The sequence below is a fragment of the Grus americana genome, chromosome 1 (genome assembly GCF_028858705.1).
Source record: "Grus americana isolate bGruAme1 chromosome 1, bGruAme1.mat, whole genome shotgun sequence".
NCBI lineage: Eukaryota > Metazoa > Chordata > Aves > Gruiformes > Gruidae > Grus > Grus americana.
The window spans coordinates 200,155,605-200,175,220 of NC_072852.1; the positions used below are offsets into that span (position 1 = coordinate 200,155,605).

The following is a 19,616-nucleotide window of genomic DNA, read 5'->3' on the forward strand; positions in this document are numbered from 1 at the left end:
TTCCCCCATTACATTATTCTAGAACTAAGTGACATTAACACATCATTAGGTACCAGCTGTGGAAAACTCAATCTCATACAAAAAATGAACACAGCAAATTTAAACTAGCTCTTCTGCAACTTTACACAAAAACTACACTGAAGTTTCATATGAAAAATTCAGATTGATAGTAAAAGACAAGAAATGGTCTTTATTTGTATGTAACTCCACCATTTCTGGAATTAATCTCCAGATAGAATGAGGGGAGGAGAGAAGGTTGTTTTCTCACACTTACAAATATAACAAAAAAAGCTTAAAACTCTACCACAAACTTGCCTAGTTTTATCATTTAAAAAAAAGTTAATTCCTTCATTAAAGTTCCAAAGCACCTGAACAGTTCATGCAGTTGCCCATGAAACCGCACCAATTTAATGCACTAAACCAGACAAGCAATCATCTATAAAATTAATTTGAAATAGAGCAAGCCTTCTTCTAAACAAACTGACTTACATTGTTTTTCACTGAAATTCTAGACTTCTGTGACCTTCGACTGTATGCTGTGCACATCTGCAAACCTAGCAAAGTCACTAACACCATGCTTGTCAGTGCACCTTTGTAATCAGGTCTCCCAAAATTCTAAGGTAATTACTTAGGTAGTTTCACTGTTAATCCCATACTATCACATACCATAAATTGGAAGCAGAAAGGAGAAGAAATAAAAGCCTTCCCTTCTGTCCTCTAGGCAAAAAAAAAAAAAAAAAACCCAAACCCAACAAACAATTACTGACATACAGGACATACTATTGGTCAGAATAAATAAAAAAGCTGACTGGGCACATCTGGATCTCCACTGACACCATGATGGATCACCAGCTGGAAAAGACATGCCCCAGACACTCATACCTAGGAGCCCTGAAACTAAGGTGAGTGGAAAACGTTGGAAAAATGCTGTATGCTTCCCTAGACAGACTCCCTTGACAATAAACTTGTATTGCCCCTGGATATTAACACTTGCAAGCCTGCCTTCTTCCATCAAAGGAAAGTCAGCAGATTTTGGCTTACCCTTTCGCAAGCTAGTAGGGACTTGTGTTGGGGAGCGTTATCACTTCTGTTCTGCAAAACAAAACCAGAGCTCCTGCCCTGAGTAGCTTACAGTTTCTGGCTGGATTCCACCAGGACTTACACACACTATTAACTTGTATCAAAGGAACCAAGTGTGAAGTCAAAAAAGTGTAACACAAGTCAATAAAAATTAACTAAGGAGAATATCAGATATTTCCTATACTTTCCTTCTTATAATAATTCCTATGCTATTTATGTAGTTATAGAGGTTCAGAAGAGTGCTAGAAAAGTGGTTTATGATAAAAATTCGTAAGAATTCTGACTCTTCAGATGCAGTTATACAATTTTTTTTTAAAAGGTTATTGTAGGCTTCACTTTTTCCACTTAAAGTAATCCACACATTTAAAGATAAATCTAAGCATTACCTCTGAAAGTCCGACCGATAACATATCAACTATTATCATCTATCCAACTTACATACAACATCTTTGTGATTTTGACAGAGTTTCCTTATCCTTTTACTGAACTGCAATCTGACAACAGTCTGCTTTAGGAGGAAAAGAACACTGAAGCAAGTACAGAGCAAAGAGTACCTTGCTACGACCACATACCAAAAATTTGGCAATGAGGCAAAAAAAAGGCTGGAAAAGATTGGGCTTCACAGCAAAGCCATGCTACAGAGGAACAGTTTCATGCATATACTGCCTACTATTTAACTGTGATTGTGTAAGCAACTGCATACTAGTGGAAGAGCAAAGACAAACTTCACCTCAAAAACTGTCAAAGGTGACTTCACAGAGGTTCTCTGGAAATCAAATACACTAAACAAACTATTTTAAATAATCGCAAAAGCTGGAAATAATGTATTTTTCTCATCATTCAAAAATAAAGCTTTTTCATTTAGGGCAGTTTTGTGTGCAGCCTCTTACAATACACAGGTAAGTATCTCCAAAGTTGCAAGTGAGCACAGAATTAGCCATGAGTTTTCAAGATTTCAGTCAGAAATAAAAAGATTAGTCTAATCTGCATCTTTATATATAATACAGCTAGCTGAATATGGTAGTAACCAGATTACTTCTAAAAAAGTGTATAAACATGTACAAGTCAACAGAAAGAGTACAGAGTGCTTTTACCTAACTCTGTAGAGACGAAGGTTGAGAGAATTTTTTAAAAAGCTAAAATATGTTAAATCTGCGAGGTTTTCAGTGTACCAAGGTACCAATACACACAGGATATCAATATTTTCTACATAGTTTTACTGAGTCTGAAGGAAAAAAAAAAGATTCAGATCAGTAGCTTACATCTGAATACATTAATCCACTACACTGCATACTGAATATAACTTTTTCAGTAGTTTAAAACTGTGATTGAGCAAAGATCACCCTCTCCAAAACATACAATAACAAAGGCAGTCTTTACTGCAAGTCGTCTTTAGTTCAGCAAGAATTCATTATTTAACTAGTGTTGCTCCAGGATGCACTGGATTGAGACTTTACCGGAAAAAAATATGAAGAAGTGCAAGTATCTCAGTAATCAGTACACTGAGAGAAAAAGATAGTACAGCTATTTCGTACACCTAATACTACAATAGTACAATTACAGAAGATTTCTCTTTGGTAATTTTAAGTTTGGGAAATAATGAAAATTACAAGTCAAACCTAAGCAATAATTTAGAATAAGCCACTTCTAGGTATGCTTGTCACTCCCTGTACTGCCCACTTACCGCATCTTCAACTTCAAAAGTTGCCATAGTTGCCCCTAACTATGGGGAAAGTCTAAGGCTTCTCTCCCCTATTTCTTGCAAATATCAGTTTCTCTTCCCTTCTAAAGCCTCTAGATTTTATATCTTCATCTATCAAAAGGAATGCTTTCTGTACAATATAAGGTCCAGTTTTTTCATAAAGGTCTTTAGCTATAAAGAATGTATCTTGTACAGGACATAACACTGTAACTCTAACACCTTGTCTTTAAAAAAATTAGTAATTTTTAATGTATTGGCTTCCATAGAAACAATCTACCATACTCTGAATTCAAAAGCTGGTAGGCTTTTTATTTTGCTATAGCAGACACAGTGAGTTCAACATTTCCAAACAACATTAAAGACACTATATAAAGTACTGGTTTATAATCAGATTTTATATCATTAATGGAGCAATTCTCATACATGCATAAGAATCTCAAGTGCTACTGGATTTAGCTGCTAATATGAAACAAAATTTAAAAATCCCTTACTTTCTGCACATAACACAAAGTTTCTTTGGAGTGGGTTTGTGTGAGAACGATGAGAGGCAGGTAGTAGAACAAAAAAGGTGAGCTGATCCTTTTCGCTGATATGCAGTCTGTCCCTTTTGTAAAGGCTTTTTGCAGTTTGCACATGTGACTTTAACCTGTTTAGAAGGCTGCTGCTGGGCAGAAGGCTGGAAAATCTGTTTAGGAAGCGATGCTACAGGTGACAAGGAATCCACACCTGATTGCTTCTGATTCCTAGGGAAGGAAGCTGACTGGGATATCCAAGAATCTTCAAGACAAAAAAAAAAAAAAAAAAAAAAACAAAACGAAATATAAACCCAAGTGAACAGACATGTACATCTACACAGAGTAATATTCACAGGCATATGATCATAAAAATATTTTTTCTGTTGGAACTGACAATTAACAGAAGATAGATCCTATTTTAGAAATTCAGGTTGAAAGTAAAATGTTGTTTGATGGTACCACTCTCCATTATTAGAAAGCTTCAAAACATGAACAAATTTCAGGATGGTCCCATCCTACGGCTAGTGACAAGTTTTGCAGACCTTAATTCACTTGCACTGGGTTTGCAAACTGGCAATTTTATCTTCAGAGAAACAAAACTGCAATTACCAACTGCAATAAAAAACACCAAACCAACAGAGAACATGGAATTTCTAAACTAAGGTTTGAGATATAAAATCTGCAAATCTGAAAGAACATGAAATCTCACATTTTCATTAGTTATTTTGTTGTAAAACTTTAACAAGCATCTGTAAAAGTTCACATGTCCGGCCTCATTGATAAACCCTAGAGCTGGGGTTCCCCATACCGATTTCCTAGACTAGCCTGCAGCCAGAGAACTATACTGCAGTTAAAGCAAAGCACAGTGTGTCCACAGCTGGGATTTGCATCTGTGTCATTGACTTCTGAAAGAATTCCTGGTTTTCTCAATAACCTTTTCAATACAATGAATACCACTTAATGTGCAAACTGGCAAAGTCATGAGAGTTCCAAGTCTTCCTCAGTAGAAATCAATGAACCTAGAAAATAATATTTCGTTACGTTCTGGCAGTACACAAATCCATGTCCCCGTGTTCCAGACTCCACTAGAACTCCATCTGTAGTTTTGGACAACAAACTACTATTGAACTAAGTCATCTTTTCCCAATCTTTTGTAGAATAACATGCCACAGAGTAACTTGCATAACAAGAATTTAAGTAAAACTTTTTCTCTAACAGAAATACATCTAGAAAGATCACATACTTCTGTTAAATTACACGCTGGGTATGTTGGTTTGGAGCAGAATATACAGTTCTGGGGGGAAAAAAAAATCCCCCAATAAAACACAATTTCTAGGCTTTTCTCTGGAATTTTAAGCTTTCATTTTAAATAATTACCACCAGAATTTAGGAACGTTGAGCTTCTGAAGAATGCCAAGAATGATACATTACTTAAGCATGAATTAAAACCTGAATAGAAACTTCTTTCCATTATAAAAAACATTTATACACATTTTCAATAGTGTGTGTCAGCTATTTCAAATAGTGTCACAGCACTTGGGACTTACCTTCCAAGCTTTTTATTCCCAGTATCTAGAATAGTACTTCACTGTTACCTACTGAATAGTAAACACCTGCATAAATATTACTGTAGTTGGCAGTACTTGTACTACTACTTTTAAGCAAAGAGTAAACACAGCATTGACTGTAACTAAATAAGAATGCTAAAGCCTTGTATGTCTTACTGCAGTAACTCAGTGTATTCCTGGAGATGATTTTAAATTCTGTAACTTCAGATAACAAAAAACTTAACCTATAGACTTCAGCAACTGCCCATACCTTATTCGTACGGAACATTATCTTGGTCCATAACCATTCATTACATAGAAGGCACCCTTTCCTCATACTATTTTCCTACGTCTTATCTTGCCCCAAGAGGGTTTTATTAACATATTCTGCTGCACAGTTTTAAAAATAATTTTAGGGACAAAGTTCCAAGAACCCTTATTACAGCAACAAACAATGTACACTCCTTAGCAAGTAGAAGACCATTTTTCCAGTGTGACTTTATAACCATCAAGGATGTCCTATTTCTCAGGCATATAAGAGAAGTTGGAAATTTGCCCATTGCAATGCTTGAGGGTAAACAGAAGAGTTGGAACAGAGGTGTGAGGGGAAGAGGGAAAGGAAGCAGAACAAAACACATTCCTCTCTAAACCATTGAAGAGGTTTACCTTTGAAGGCATGATTATCCATACTGACAAACTAAGATATTACCACAGTGCTTGAAGTTCAAATTCACTCAAGTGCCCTCTTCAAAACTTTTCTATACTATTATGTCTACTACCTCAGATATATTTATACTCTGGTAGCACCTTAACATCTCAAAATATTTTGATAATTCTCCTCTTTTCTCATAGGTTTCAAGTGGGAGCACATTGTATCTCTTACCAGGAATACATAGCACGTGCAGTAGTTACACATGCTTGTAATTGCAGTAGTGCTCAACTGCCACCTCAGGAAAACTTGAGTTTGCTAGGCTTATTTGGGTTTGAAACTTTTGCCATGACTGCCTAGTACCTCATTAAGATTATTTCAGTATTTCTTTAGTATCTTAAGGCTTCAGACAGCCTCCCTTAATTGACATTTCATTGCATTTCTCCTTCCACAAACATAGCATAAGAACATCTAAAGATCTTTTTGCCTTTTTTTGCTTTCACTCCTTCCACATCATGCCTTCATAGACATTAATTTTTATATTGTGACTTTTCTTCACATCTTTTTAACCACATTACCTCTTTCACTTTATATTCTCTACAAAGGATCTGCAAAATCTCTTTTTCACATCCTTGAACTGAGAAGGTGTATCACAACTTGGGGCAGAGGTGAAGAGGAAGACAGTAATAAAGTTTTACAGAAGTATACAGCTCTTGAAACATATTCAGCTACATCTGCACTAGTGACCTGGTTCACATCAGGCCATTCTGAACTGCACTGTCAATTTACTAGGTGTTGGTTCTGTTTTTAGAGCAGATTTGATGCACAAAAACTAGATTCCATTCAGAGAAACAAAATCTAAGTTCCAGTCCAAAAGCACCTGAAGCTCATCTACCTGGACTTCTCAAAGACCTTTGATATGGTCCCCCACAACATTCTTGCTGCTTAATTGGAGACATGGATTTGATGGATAAGGAATTGGCTAGATGGTTGCGTCCAAAGGATTACAGTTAATGGCTCAATGTCCAAGTGGAAACCAGTAACAAGCCGTGTCCCTAAAGGGACTGTACTGGGACTGATACTCTTCAGTATCTTCACCAGCAACAGTGGGATTAAGTGCACCCTCAGCAAGTTTACAGATAACACCAGGATGAGTGGTGCAGTTGATAAGCTAGAGGGAAGCAATGCCATCCAGCAGGACCTTGATAGGCTTCAGGAATGGGCCCACGTGACCCTCATGAAGCTCAACAAGGCCAAGTGCAAGGTCTTCCACCCAGGTGAGGGCAATCCTGAATATCAATACAAACTGGGGGATGAATGGATTGAGAGCAGCCCTGAGGAGAAGGACTTGGGGATATTGGTAGATGAAAAATTGGGCATGAGCTGGCAATGTGTGCTTGAAGCCCAGAAAGCCAACTGTATCCTGGGCTTCATTAAAAGAAGCGTGGTGAGCAGGTCAAGGAAGGTGATTCTCTTCCTCCACTCCATTCTGGTGACACCCCACCTGAGGTTAGATTCAGACTGGACATAAGGAGTAAGGTTTCGTACAATGAAGGTGGTGAGGCACTAGAACAGGTTGCCCAGAGAAGCTGTGGATGCCCCCTCCCCTGGAAGTGTTCAAGGCCAGGCTGGATGGGGCTTTGGGCAACCTGGTCTAGTGGAGGGTGTCCCTGCCCATAGCAGGGGGCTTGGACTAGGTGATCTTTAAAGGTCCCTTCCAACCCAAACCATTCTATCAAATGTACGCCAATGCTTACTGAGGACATTAGGTTCTGAATTAATGTGTTGGACAGAAGTTTCTCTGTTATGCACCTACTGCTTCCCATATAGTGGGTGCACTTAGCCAAGGAGGATAGACTAATACTGATCCAGCAGAAATCTTCCAAAGAATCATTTAGGTTGTACAAGACCTTTAAGATTATTAAGTCCAACAATAAACCTAACATTGCCAAGTCCATCACTAAGCCACATCCCTAAGCACCACATCTACATATCTTTTAAATACCTCCAGGGATGGTGACTCAACCACTTCCCTGGGCAGCCTGTGCCAACCCTTGACAATCCTTTCAGTGAAGGAAGTTTTCCTAACATCCATCTAAACCTCCCTGGTGCAACTTGAGTCTTGTAGTGAGGGGCCCAAAACTGAACACAGTATTTGAGGTGCAGCCTCACCAGTACCGAGTACAGGGGCACAATCACTTCCCTAGTCCTGCTGGCCACACTATTTCTGATACAAATACATATAATGTAGTTGCCAGAGCCTTGCTATCAACAATTTTGATCTACTGTTTTTCTAACAACATATAGATGTTACACATCCTGATTCTTTTGTCACTAAGGAAAAAAAAAGAAGCATCAGGAAACAATACGTGTTTCCATCTTCAAGGCTTCAAATCCTCTATATAAGAAGCAAATATGAAAAATACATCTTTTCCAAGATGCAAGCTAGAATGTCTTTAGGTAACGGACTAGTTCCAAAATTTGCAAAACTGCTCTGTAAGTTGATGTACTAAGTCCTTAAGCAAAGTTTTGACATTCAACAAATGCTAGCTAGCATATCCCTAAAGAAAGTTGTGGTATCTGAAAACAAAGTTTGCTATACAACTTCCTGCATCCTATTTCTGAACAATAAGCAGCACTTTTCCATCCATGATCTTCAAATTATATAAATCAAAGCATTCTTATCATCACTATGCTTAAATTAACTAAGCAGGAGTCTCCACCTCCATTGGAAATATTTTCGAAATCTGGAAATCAGAACAGATGGAACACCACTGATCCAGAAAAGAATAATCTATCCTTAGCAATCTTAGACTGGAATTGTGTAGAATACATTAAACATTTAAGAACAAATGCTTCCTGTCATATTATCAAAGCTTCTAACAGGCAGGGTTAACTTCTACCAACAAGATTTTCTAGAAGAAAAGGAGGTAGCTTCCAGAGAAAAAGAACAAAATTGAAACTTCTATCTTGAAAATCTTTCCCTTACATCTTTGTAAGTACAGTAACCTGTAAATGATCTGCACCTATTGTGTTTCAGTTTTTCTCTTGTGTAAAAGCCATTTCCACTATAGCTGTCTACCCTCTTTCCTCCTCTTGTTTCTTATTCTCACGTTCTTGGTCATTTCTCTAATTCCTCTCATTTGGTATTTTTCTCCTTGCCTTTTACCTGTGGCAGCCCTTTCTGCTTCCTTTTGAACCTACTGCTCTTTATTTTTCACATACAAAGACCACAGCCATAAAAAAATCCTCACGACGATGAAATACGTGTCTCTCATCCACCTGTAAACTTCCTCTGAACTCAATCTATTTCAATGCTGCTATGATCTCAGCCTATCAGACTTCATACCAGCAAAATTCTGGTGTGTGTCTGCTAATCACACCAAAAAATAAAAGTTCAGTAGTTTAAGGGAAAGTACATACTGATTTTCTTAAGATGTGCTTTCCCCAGAAAAACGAAGGCACTATTTTAAGGAAAACCTTTAAGTTCTCATCTACAACTACTTGACCATCTGTGATAAACAAGGTATATGATTATTGTGTTAAGGGATCAACTAGCAGTAGTGGGAATATTGGTTTTAAAAGATTAGTATCTGAATTTCTAAATTATTCATTGAGACATCCAGACTATAAAAACTTCCCAGCTTTCAACTTCAGAAGTCAAATTTTGAAATCAGTTTCATGATTAACACAAAAACCCCACAACCTAACATCCAACTTACGAAGCTAAGCTTCATATTGCCATTTCCATAATACAATATGAAAGGTATTAATACTTGTGCAAAAATACATTTGGTAGTAATACAACCAAATTGAAGCAGTGTGCTATTTAAATGTTTGTTGAAAAATAGGTTAAAAAAAATCCATGTTTTAATCAGCATATGAGAAAGTTAAGAAATAGCGCATCAACAAGGGTCTACTGCACCTAGATTCTAACAGTTTTAAATTTTCCTTTTGAAATGGCCCTAACTTGTCTGAAGTTAAACCTACAGCAAAAGTAGTAATTTGACTTTTTCTTCTACTTCTAGCCTAACAGAGCAGCAGAGTACCAGTATATGTTGAACTTGGAACATTTTAAATGTCTTATGTGAAAACTTAAATTCTGTAGAATAGCAATTCCATTCATGGCTGCTCCATTTGGCTTTTAGCAATACCTGTTTACTTGCTAAATCAGGAGACAATGTACTGCTATTTACACAGCAATATAGAACAAAACCAGCCAGTTCAAACAAATTAAGTGTCGTACTACATAAATATGTATTATCACAGGCAACTAAACAGCAATTCTAAAGTGTGTATAACTTACTGCAGGAATATGTGAGTCCACAACTTGGCCCCCATTTTGTTAAGCATTGTCAATACCAAGAATTGCTCGATATGCAATGAATTATGAAAGCTAGCTACTTACAACTTAAGATCAGACTTTCAAATTCAGGTTTTTGCATGTCAAATTATATTCAGATGGCAAGACAACAGATCAGTAAAATAATACTTAAATAACTTTGCTGCATTATATTAGTCATAGAACTCCACAAAAAGGTACAAAGTTACATAGATACCCTAACCTTTGTGTCAATTAAAGAGGTACACTTAACTCATAAAAAAAGCTTTGCTTTAGATACAAATACTTGTGTCTCAGAACATCTGAAGGTATCACCAACTGCTAAACTGGGGTAGTGTACCTACCTAACACATTAATGTCATTGAACATATTTTCTTCTAGAGTCACAGATAAGGCTGTGATGAGGATGAAGGGAAGCAAGATCTTCCACACAAATTGAACTAAAAAACTAAGTAGTGACACTGCCAAAAATATTTTAATCAAACATTCTATTATTTATTTTCAGCTTTTAAGGAAGCGTTCAGAATTGCAACTTACCAGGATTATGATGAGTCACAGATTCTCCATTTTGAAATACATCTCCAGCCACACTCATTCTACCAGGATTGAAAGGTCCTACACCAGGCTTAGTCTGTTGAGTCAAAGATGGGGTGTATGTTTGCATATTAACACCAAAATTACTTGACTGTAGTCCATTAGATACATCTCCCAAGTTGGCATTCTGCAGTGATGTTACATGTGTAATCATTAAGTTCATGTCACGCCCTTCAGCATTTTCTAAATGACCATCACTCACAGAGCTCATAGAACCTGTTTCTAATGTAGTAACATTAGCAATCTGAATTTCAGAGTCTGGTTCTGTGGTTATACAACTATTACCTATTCCTGAATTTACCTTACTTCTTGAAAAACCGGAAGCTGAGAATTCCATATTGTTGGTTCTATTTTTACACTCTGGAAGTCTTCGTTCATTAAAACTGGAAGCATTCTTCTCTTGTCCTTGATTTGTTTCAATGTCTTCTTCATCATCAATAATAATAGTTTCACTTATACTCCCCTTTTGAGAATTTAAGTCTTTTGGAGGAGGAAGCATTTTGCAATCATTCCCTTGAAGATCTTCATTTTTTGATGATGTAAATGCAGTGTTCCTTTGATCTGCTATCAGTGACGTAGAATTTTGTGGAGGTTGTACAGGTTCGATAAAAACTACGTCATCATCATCTTCTATAGGTGAGTTTTGGAATTTATTAGGTCTAGAAACTAAAGAACTTGGTGGACCTCCAAACGTATTTCCTACGTTTGCAAGACCTGCTGCCATGGTGGTATTCCTGAGTAGACCAGGACTATGTTCAGACAGTTCTAATCCTCCCAGAGGACTTGTGTCCATTCCAGATCTGCTGTTTAAAGGAAAACATAAAGCAAGAAAAAAACCACCCAACTTCAGAGTAAGATATAACTTTCCGATAAGAGTTCTTAAAAATAACTACAGAATTAATAGTTCCAGCTTTTACTTTTTCTTCCTGAGATCATGTAAAGAAAAAACAAAGTTTCTCTATGCCACTCTTTGAACGTTTTAACATTCATTTACTTTCTAATCCTATACTAGCAAAAAAATACTGCTATTTCCCACACAATAGCTACACATCATTATGTTTAGCCATACATACAAAACAGAATTTTTGATGGTATTTATTACATGATCCTGATTTCTCAGTCCCTTTCCCACCCACGTATGCACACAGTGATCCTGTAACACTGCTTTTGCTAGACTGCAAAGCAAGATGAAAACTTAGACACACAGAAAGAAAATGTGAATTCCTGTTAAATTTCATTCCTCTTAGAAATGTTACAGAGCTTTTATATCAATACATTTATACCATAAAAGGCTGAAGCGCATCTCCAACTGCCTAGCGCGCAAAAAAAAAAGCAACATCATTTTGCTTAACAACTTTGAAAATTTGACTGATTTTCCCCCAACCCCACATTGCCAAAGCTCCTTAGGCAGCCCCAATATAACTGGAACACAGAAGCAAGCAAGCGAGCAAGATATGGAACTGCTGCAGATGACAAGAACAGATACATTATTGAGCAGTGGAAGGTGCACAGCAACCTCTTACTTCTAGCCATTACCAGAGGCAGCTCATTTGAGGTCCTGACTTAACTACCTCACGTGCCACTGCAGCTTTCAACAACTTCATCTCTTAACAGCAAGCGATGCTTCTCCAGGCACCTTCCCAAAAGCTACTTTGCCTGGGGGTTTCTGTTTGCTTTTAGTAATTGCTCAGTTTGGGGAATATGTTGTTTATAATTGTCAGTTCTACCATGAATTAAAAAAAAAAAATATAAAAGGCAACCTGGATATACAATTTCTGTCTCTGTAATTCCAAACTGGTATATAATCAGTGCTAAAGGACCTAAGGTCTCTCTAAAAAACACCTGCACTAAAACCCAGTAAGTTAAATCGATCTCGATATACACAAGAATACAGTCAGAATTACATGATATTTTGGGTATCTCTTAGAGTATATACTAATGTGTGACATCACTGAGCTTTTGTGAAAGGCTAGAAGTAGCTTTCTGTGCTTTTTTATAAATCCTTTATAAAGGAAGGTAAATAGAGGAAATAGAAATATCCTGCTCATCAATACTTACCCATCCAGAAATCCACTGCAATCTGTTTACCTTAATAAGTTGCTCCAAGAGCTTTTATTTTCTTTCCTGTGGGGAACCTGCTCTTCTTGTATCAACTTGCTGCCCTCCACAAAAGCAGCGTGTTCTGAAACAGGATTAAACCAAACATTAAATACCCAGAACAGTTTCTTCATCTCAAACCTCTTCTACCAACTATATTCATTCCATTGACTTCCTTCTAAATTTGCAGTTTAAATTCAAACCTGACTTTCAGCACTATCATCCTACAATGTTAGAGAGAGTGTCAGTCTATGCAATCATTGCCATGAGTAAAGCAGCAACAGTACTTTTCTAGATTTTCCACTCTGTCACATCACATTTCCAGAATCTTGTTTGACGCTTTATAGATAGATGGAAAAAATACAAAGTTTGGTAAGACACAGACAGACATAACTGCAATTAAGTAATCAAACACTAGAATTAAGAAGTATATCTGTAATAGAATATTAAGGAACTAAATGGTTCAAGTAAACTGAGCTTTCGAGAAAAGAAACCTTAGTGCAAAAAGAAACCTTAGCAGTTATATTTCTTTGCTTATCATGTCAACCTTGATGCTTGTAGCAGAATATACTATGTTAAAATTAAGATATAACAAAAGGAAAACTATGTAATGTACATTATAAATCAGTCTTACAATACAATATAAACCTTACATTGCTAATAATTTTCAAATTGTATATATGAATATACATTTAAGTGATACTTAGCACAGGTTCAGATATCCATAGCTTATATTAACACATGTGATCATTCACAGGAGACTGAAAATGTTCAAAGTTCAAGCCTGTATTTATTCTTCAGGTTTTATAACAGTCGTTAGGTTTCCCAGACTTGGCAGCATTTTTAAAAATAGAGAGTATCAACTTGTGTAGTTATCTACTGTTTGAGGACAGCCCTTAAAATCCCCAGACAGTAAAGAGGCCCAGAGGGATAAAGCTCAAATATTCTTCTACACATTTACAACATTATTCAAGCCCTCTTGTCCATTAACTGAGTGGGATCAGGGGGAGGGAAGCGGGACCAAACAGCATAGCTGTGAACCAGATTAATCCTAGAAGAGAGGCGACCACCTTTCAATTCCTTCATATGTTAGCCCTACAGCCAAATGCCATTACGTAATAGCATTTGAACCACAATAAAGGTAACATTCAATTGGAATGAAAGAGGTTTTCTTACAACAACAAAAAATTATCAATGCAGTTGGCTTGTACCTCCCTAGAAATCAGTCAGTTACACTGAAGATTAATTTAATCCAATATTCTCTTTTACCTATCTTATTTTTTCCTCTAGGGCTGAATAATTCAAAGTTAGATTCCCCTACATCTCAGCTTTTGCTGAAAAGAATTAATTCAGTTCACTGATTCTTAAAGTTTCCCAGGTTTATTCCATGTATGTTCTTTCTCTACAAGGACAAAAGCATCACAAGCACATAAAGCTTTTAATAAAGTTTTAAATATACCTGAACAGATGGGAGTAAAGAAGAAATGAGAATATGCCAAGACTATACCTCAGGCCTGACTCAAACCCTTGCTATTCCTATTTTTACAGATCCTTAGTAGAAAGACAGACTTGGGCTGTATTACAGTACATGCACATAATATGTAGCAAAGGCAAGACCCAAAACATCTATCTTTTTGCCTAAATATATTTATTTTTTCCACAAAGGCTCTTAAAAAGGTTTTAATGACCTGTATTATTAAGTCTGACAAAAATAAAAACTTACGTGATTAACTGTTAGTGCATGGTCATAAGCAAAATCTGCATATATTTCCTCACAAGTATCAGCTCCTACCTCTGCAAGATTCAGCAACAAAACTACCCTCAAAAATCAGATTTTTTTTCTGCCCTAGAAATTGCAAAATTAGGTAGCTTGTTTTCTAAAAATGCTAGTACCAAGGAGAAACACAAAAACTACATAGGCAATGTCACAGACAGTATTTCTAAATTATGAACTACCAAAAAATGAATTATCTACAGAGTGAAGAGAATATGTTTAGAACAGGAAACTAGGAAAAACCTCACACCTCACAACTGATAACAGTGAAAGATGCTTAACAATAGCAATACAATTGCTAGAAACCTGTAAGATTGAGTAGGCTGATTACTGGATGAATTCTTGAGACTTTAAACAAACCCAACAAAACACAAACTGGTGAGACCTAGTCTGCAGAAAACATATGTTCGATACTGCTGCAGAATGAGCTCAAGGCTTTGTGGTAGTGCACAGGCACCAAAATTAGAGCTGGATGGAAACAGAGCCACTACCAATATCCAACAGCCCTTCTTGAACCAGGCTTTTTATGTATTCCTTTTAAATTAGGGTACATCACTCATGTAAAAGTATTCATGCTGAAATAAATTACAATCCCATAGCTACATTCAAGGCTTAATTGCTGGAAGAAATAAAAGGCAAAATGCAGGCCCTTCTCTTGAAGGATGGCAAAATACTACAGCCAGCTAGGTAACACTCCATGGGCCAAGTCTTAACTCCATTGTTGAATGATAAAATAGAATTGTAAATTTATCATGAATTGAAGAAATCGAGGTGGGGTATGTGTCTACCAAAAAAAAAAAAAATAATCAACTACACTTTAACAAAAGCAGAAACTGGAATTTAAAAGCCATTACTAAGTGTCATTAATAACACCTGGGATGAAGGTGACAGAAGAGCACAGTCACAGTACACTTGAAGCAAAGTCATAAAAATCAAAAAGAAGTCACTGAAACCCAGCCAAAACTACAGTTCCACCAACACAGGGCACTTGAAACAGACACCTGAAGTTAGACCAGCCTGTGCAAGTGCTTCCATATAAAGCCTAGAAGCCTACAAAATAAAAAAGGAAAACTTGAAAGACTGCTTTTGAGAGAATATGTAACTGAGATATCTTCAAAGTCAATGGATGAACAAAATTCAGGAGACAGTATTATACTATGGTACAAACATAGGAACAAGAAGAAAGTGATTGATTTGTCCCAGTGAAGGAATACTACTTTCTGCTAGGAAAGCACAATACCCTAACTAAATAATTTACCTCAACAGGTACTGTGCTGCATTTAAATTCCATATCCAAACTAGAAGACACAATGCATTAATGGTATACTATGAATCACTTCCACTCAACAGTGACAGCACGTGTGAGATAAGGGGAACAAGAGACTCTGCAAAGTAATTACTGACAACTTCAACTACTGATGTGCAGACTAGGGGAAGAGGGCAGACAAAAACCAAAACAAAATAAACCCACCACACAAAAAACCCACAATGCGCCACTGAATGAGGGAGACAAATTCTTACAACATAGCCAACTGCAACCAACTAGAACACTAACAGAAGGAAAAACAGCTCCTGATCTAATTCTGAGCCGTGCAACATAGTTCAAGATGTAATTATCGACAGCACTCCAGAAAAAGCATATCTAAACTCTCAGGGGAATAAAAAAAAAAGTTAAAAAATTCATTATTTGCAATATTTGCAATATTTGACATGAAAAAGGAGAAAATCATAAGTGTGAGGAACCCAGTTAAAGGGAAACTAAATGGAGCAGCTAGAACAAAAAGCTTCTTGAGAACATGAAGACTATTTAAAAACTCACCATATTAAGTATACAACCAATCTAAAAAGACCCCAAAAAACCCATAAAGACTACCATCAGGAAGTCTCTGAGCTACGAAGATGCTGGAATTGCACTAGGGGGAAGTTTCATATACATTTGCCCTATTCTTTACCTTTTGCTAGGCATGGTTCAAGACAGGCTACTGAGCTACGTCAGAGCAAAGATTTGTCTAAAATGCCAATTCTTGCCAATTCTACAAACAGTAAATTTTTTCTAAAGAAAAAGAGTACCCAAGAAGCCTGAACCACAGCAGAAACTAGCATAAACTCTTTGCATTGATGTTTAGTAAAGATTAGGGAAGACCACATCTAAGCTGTCTTTCTAGGGGTCAAGTCAGAGGAAAAATGTTGTATCAAAGTGCTAATAGAAGAGGATTTTAGCACAAATCACTAGGGCCAAATGGCATTCACTTAAGATTTCTAAAGACAGCCAGCAATTTTATATTTCAGTACCTGAAACCAGTAACTTAAGCAGAAGGTGATAACAATTACGCAGATAACTACAGACTATAGTCCTATTTCCATCACCAAACACAATGATAGAAACTACAGCTGAATAAACATAAAAGAATAATACATGGGGAGCAAATTAACACGGATTTTGCAAAGAAAGGGTAATGCCTCACAGGACTAGCGGAGAGATCTTTTCAAGCGTTCACATACTTGTTGACCAACCCTGCACTTAAGATTTCCAAAAGGCATTCAAACACATTCGTCACTGAAGACTGCAGTGGAAATTATCTATAATAAAGATTTGATAAAGCGTTCTCTGAGGGATTTGTAATTATTTAAAGAGAAAAATATCATGTGTTGTTTGCTGTTATCACAATAAAGAGAAGTTACCACAAGTGTTCCAAAATAAAGTTACACAGGTTAACACACAAATCAACCTTAAGAGACAGTGACTACCAAAGTGACGGTCTCCTAATCATACAAAACCATTCACAGCAGCTGAAAACAGAAACTGGTTATAAAAAACTACAGAAGGATATCGCAGTGCTGAATGCTCAGACAGTACGGTAGGCAAAATCACTAGCAATAAACGCGAGGTAATGAACAGGTAGAAGAGAGTAATACGTACATAGCAATTCCTCTAAAGTGGAACTCTAAGATCCAAGTTGCAACTCTTTCACTCTTTCAAATCAAAGCTACTTGATCATCAACGACCAAAGAGGAAAAACAATATAAAAGAAGAATCAAGAACAATACAGAACACATTTGTCACTACATAAGCAAGATGTTGAAGAACTACATTTTTTTTAATCACAAGATGTTCAGGTCAGCCCCTTTTCAGAGACAGGAAAAACCAGATGAGTTACATGAATAATTTATATTAAAGGAAAAGTCTTCTTGTTGGAAGAGAAAGACAACTTAAGGAAGATGATAAATCTGCAAGAAAAAAAAAATACATAGAAGTTTGTCCTGTTTTTCGGCTGGGATAGAGTTAATTTTCACAAGAAACTGGGAGGGGACACAGCCAGGATGGTTAATCAAAACAAGCCAAAGGAATATTCCATACCATATGACATCATGCTCAGTATATAAAGGGGGCTGGCTAGGGAGGAGGGGTAGATGCTCTGGGATGGACTGGGCATCAGGGTCCAGGTGGTGAGCAAATTATATTGTGTATCACCCACTTCCTATATTCTTTTATTAGTACTGTTGTCGTTATTTTCCTCTTCCTTTGCTGTCCCAGTACACTGTCCTTATCCCAACCCAGGAGTTTTACCTTTTTCTTCCTATTCTCCTCCCCATCCCACCAGGGGGGTGCAGAAGGAAGGAGTGAACCACAACAAAGATAAATAGAGAGCTATGCCCAGTGTCTTAAAACACACAAACAAAAAGGTGCCCAGTGAAAGAATTAAGTAGCTTTAATAATCTATTGTGCAGGAACACATTTTCTTTTCCTCTTATTTGTGAGATTCACTGCTGTAGAAGGCTACAGAGGCCAGAAATGCAACCAGTTCAAATGGTTTAACAAAACTTTAACAAAAGTTTTAACACTTCTGAAGGGCCACCTAGTTATTAGGTCCACAGACTCATTTTGTTATGCTATCATGTGGTAGAGCTATTTCTGCAACCACACACAAAACCAGACAAAAGTTGATCCAGCTGACAGAGACTTTCCCGCTGGAGTCTCTTCCAGCCAGATCAGTTCCCCAAAACAAAAATCTCTGTGCAACAACACTAACAGCTGTGCCTGAACGCAACACAGTTGGTGCCACAACTTCAGAGTTCAGTGTAGAGATCGTTTTAGCACATAGGATAGTAGTGACAAGCCGACAGCCACAGACTGAAGTGCACTACCCTGACAGCAAATACTGTATAAAACACTCCAAAATGCACATGCTAACTGACAACGGAGCAAGCAGCAACAGACTGAATATTAAAACCCATGTATATCCACTGGTCACAATCAGTAGGGTATCTGAAACTTTAAGACTTTAAGCAAACCTAACATACTACATTAAGGCCATAATGACACAACTATTTCATCAGTCTACCAGCTTCACACACAAATCATGCTAGTAAGTTCAACAAATACTTGCATACTTCAGGCTTAATTCAAGTGCAAGTATTCACAACAAAGTAAAACAAGGGTCTTTCTTAAAATATTATACACGTTAATTATAAATATTAACCAAGAATCTGAATAACATTTAACATTAACCCATCAATGTATTCATATTGCTGTTTTTCAGAACACAAGTAAGATCTTTCAGGAACAGGATACTAAGTTTAGGTTCACAAAATCTAATCTATCCATTGTCTGAGTACCACCATTAGAAAAGCCTGAGATCTCATTACTTCAGCCTAGAAATACTACTCAGAATTTATTTTCCCATAAGTTTGGAGCTGCTTCAAATTTCATTCTCTCCCCAGATTTTCAAAGCAGTTGTATGGATCAAAGAAATCAGCTTACTAAAAGTCATTATGTTACACCCAAAATGTCTTTGTCACACAGATTTCAGGAAATTTAGGAGAAAAGCATATGCATACAAAGACCTGTAATCCAGCAAAGACAGTGACTAAGAACAGTAAAAAGGCAAGATGTAGATAGTGAAAGAAATATTTGAAGCAGTTGAGTCAGTAAGTTTTGGTTTTATTCAAAAAACAAAATATTTACACACAAACTAAAACTTACTGAAAACATGCAAACTTCTGTATCTCCTGAGCATCTTAACTGCACTGCAACCATCAGCATTACATGTGAATGCTGACATCTGGTTTTCAACTGATGTTTCCAGGAACATCTGAGTAACTTTACTTATCACAGCCTCTTCCTTGGGTATTCCTACTCAACTAGTGTTAAGAATTATTCCCCCGTATACATGAACAGAATCAAAATTCAGGGTCAATCTTGAATGCAAGCATATCCACACCAAGCCCCTATCATTTTCAAGAGTACTCATAGGGAATAAGCAGCACTTGGCAGAGCAATTCATGGCAAATAGAAATCATAGTGTTGACTAACTA

The 19,616-nt window shown here is 36.8% G+C and overlaps 1 protein-coding gene across 11 annotated transcripts in view; it reads right to left on the bottom strand.

Moving 5' to 3' along the window:
• The window catches only part of ZMYM2 (zinc finger MYM-type containing 2), a 92,588-nt gene that overhangs the window by 58,599 nt on the left and 14,373 nt on the right, over positions 1–19,616 (bottom strand). For 7 of the 11 annotated variants that reach the window (XM_054815963.1, XM_054815991.1, XM_054815928.1 and 4 more), the window contains 3 exons: positions 12,488–12,611; positions 10,373–11,232; positions 3,274–3,559 (listed from right to left, as the gene is read on the bottom strand). In XM_054815963.1, coding sequence (XP_054671938.1) covers positions 3,274–3,559; positions 10,373–11,222 — 1,136 coding nt within the window. In that variant the 5' untranslated portion in view covers positions 11,223–11,232; positions 12,488–12,611. The remainder of the gene's footprint in view (positions 1–3,273; positions 3,560–10,372; positions 11,233–12,487; positions 12,612–19,616) is intronic. The other 4 variants (XM_054816009.1, XM_054816000.1, XM_054815973.1 and 1 more) reach the window with 4 other exon arrangements.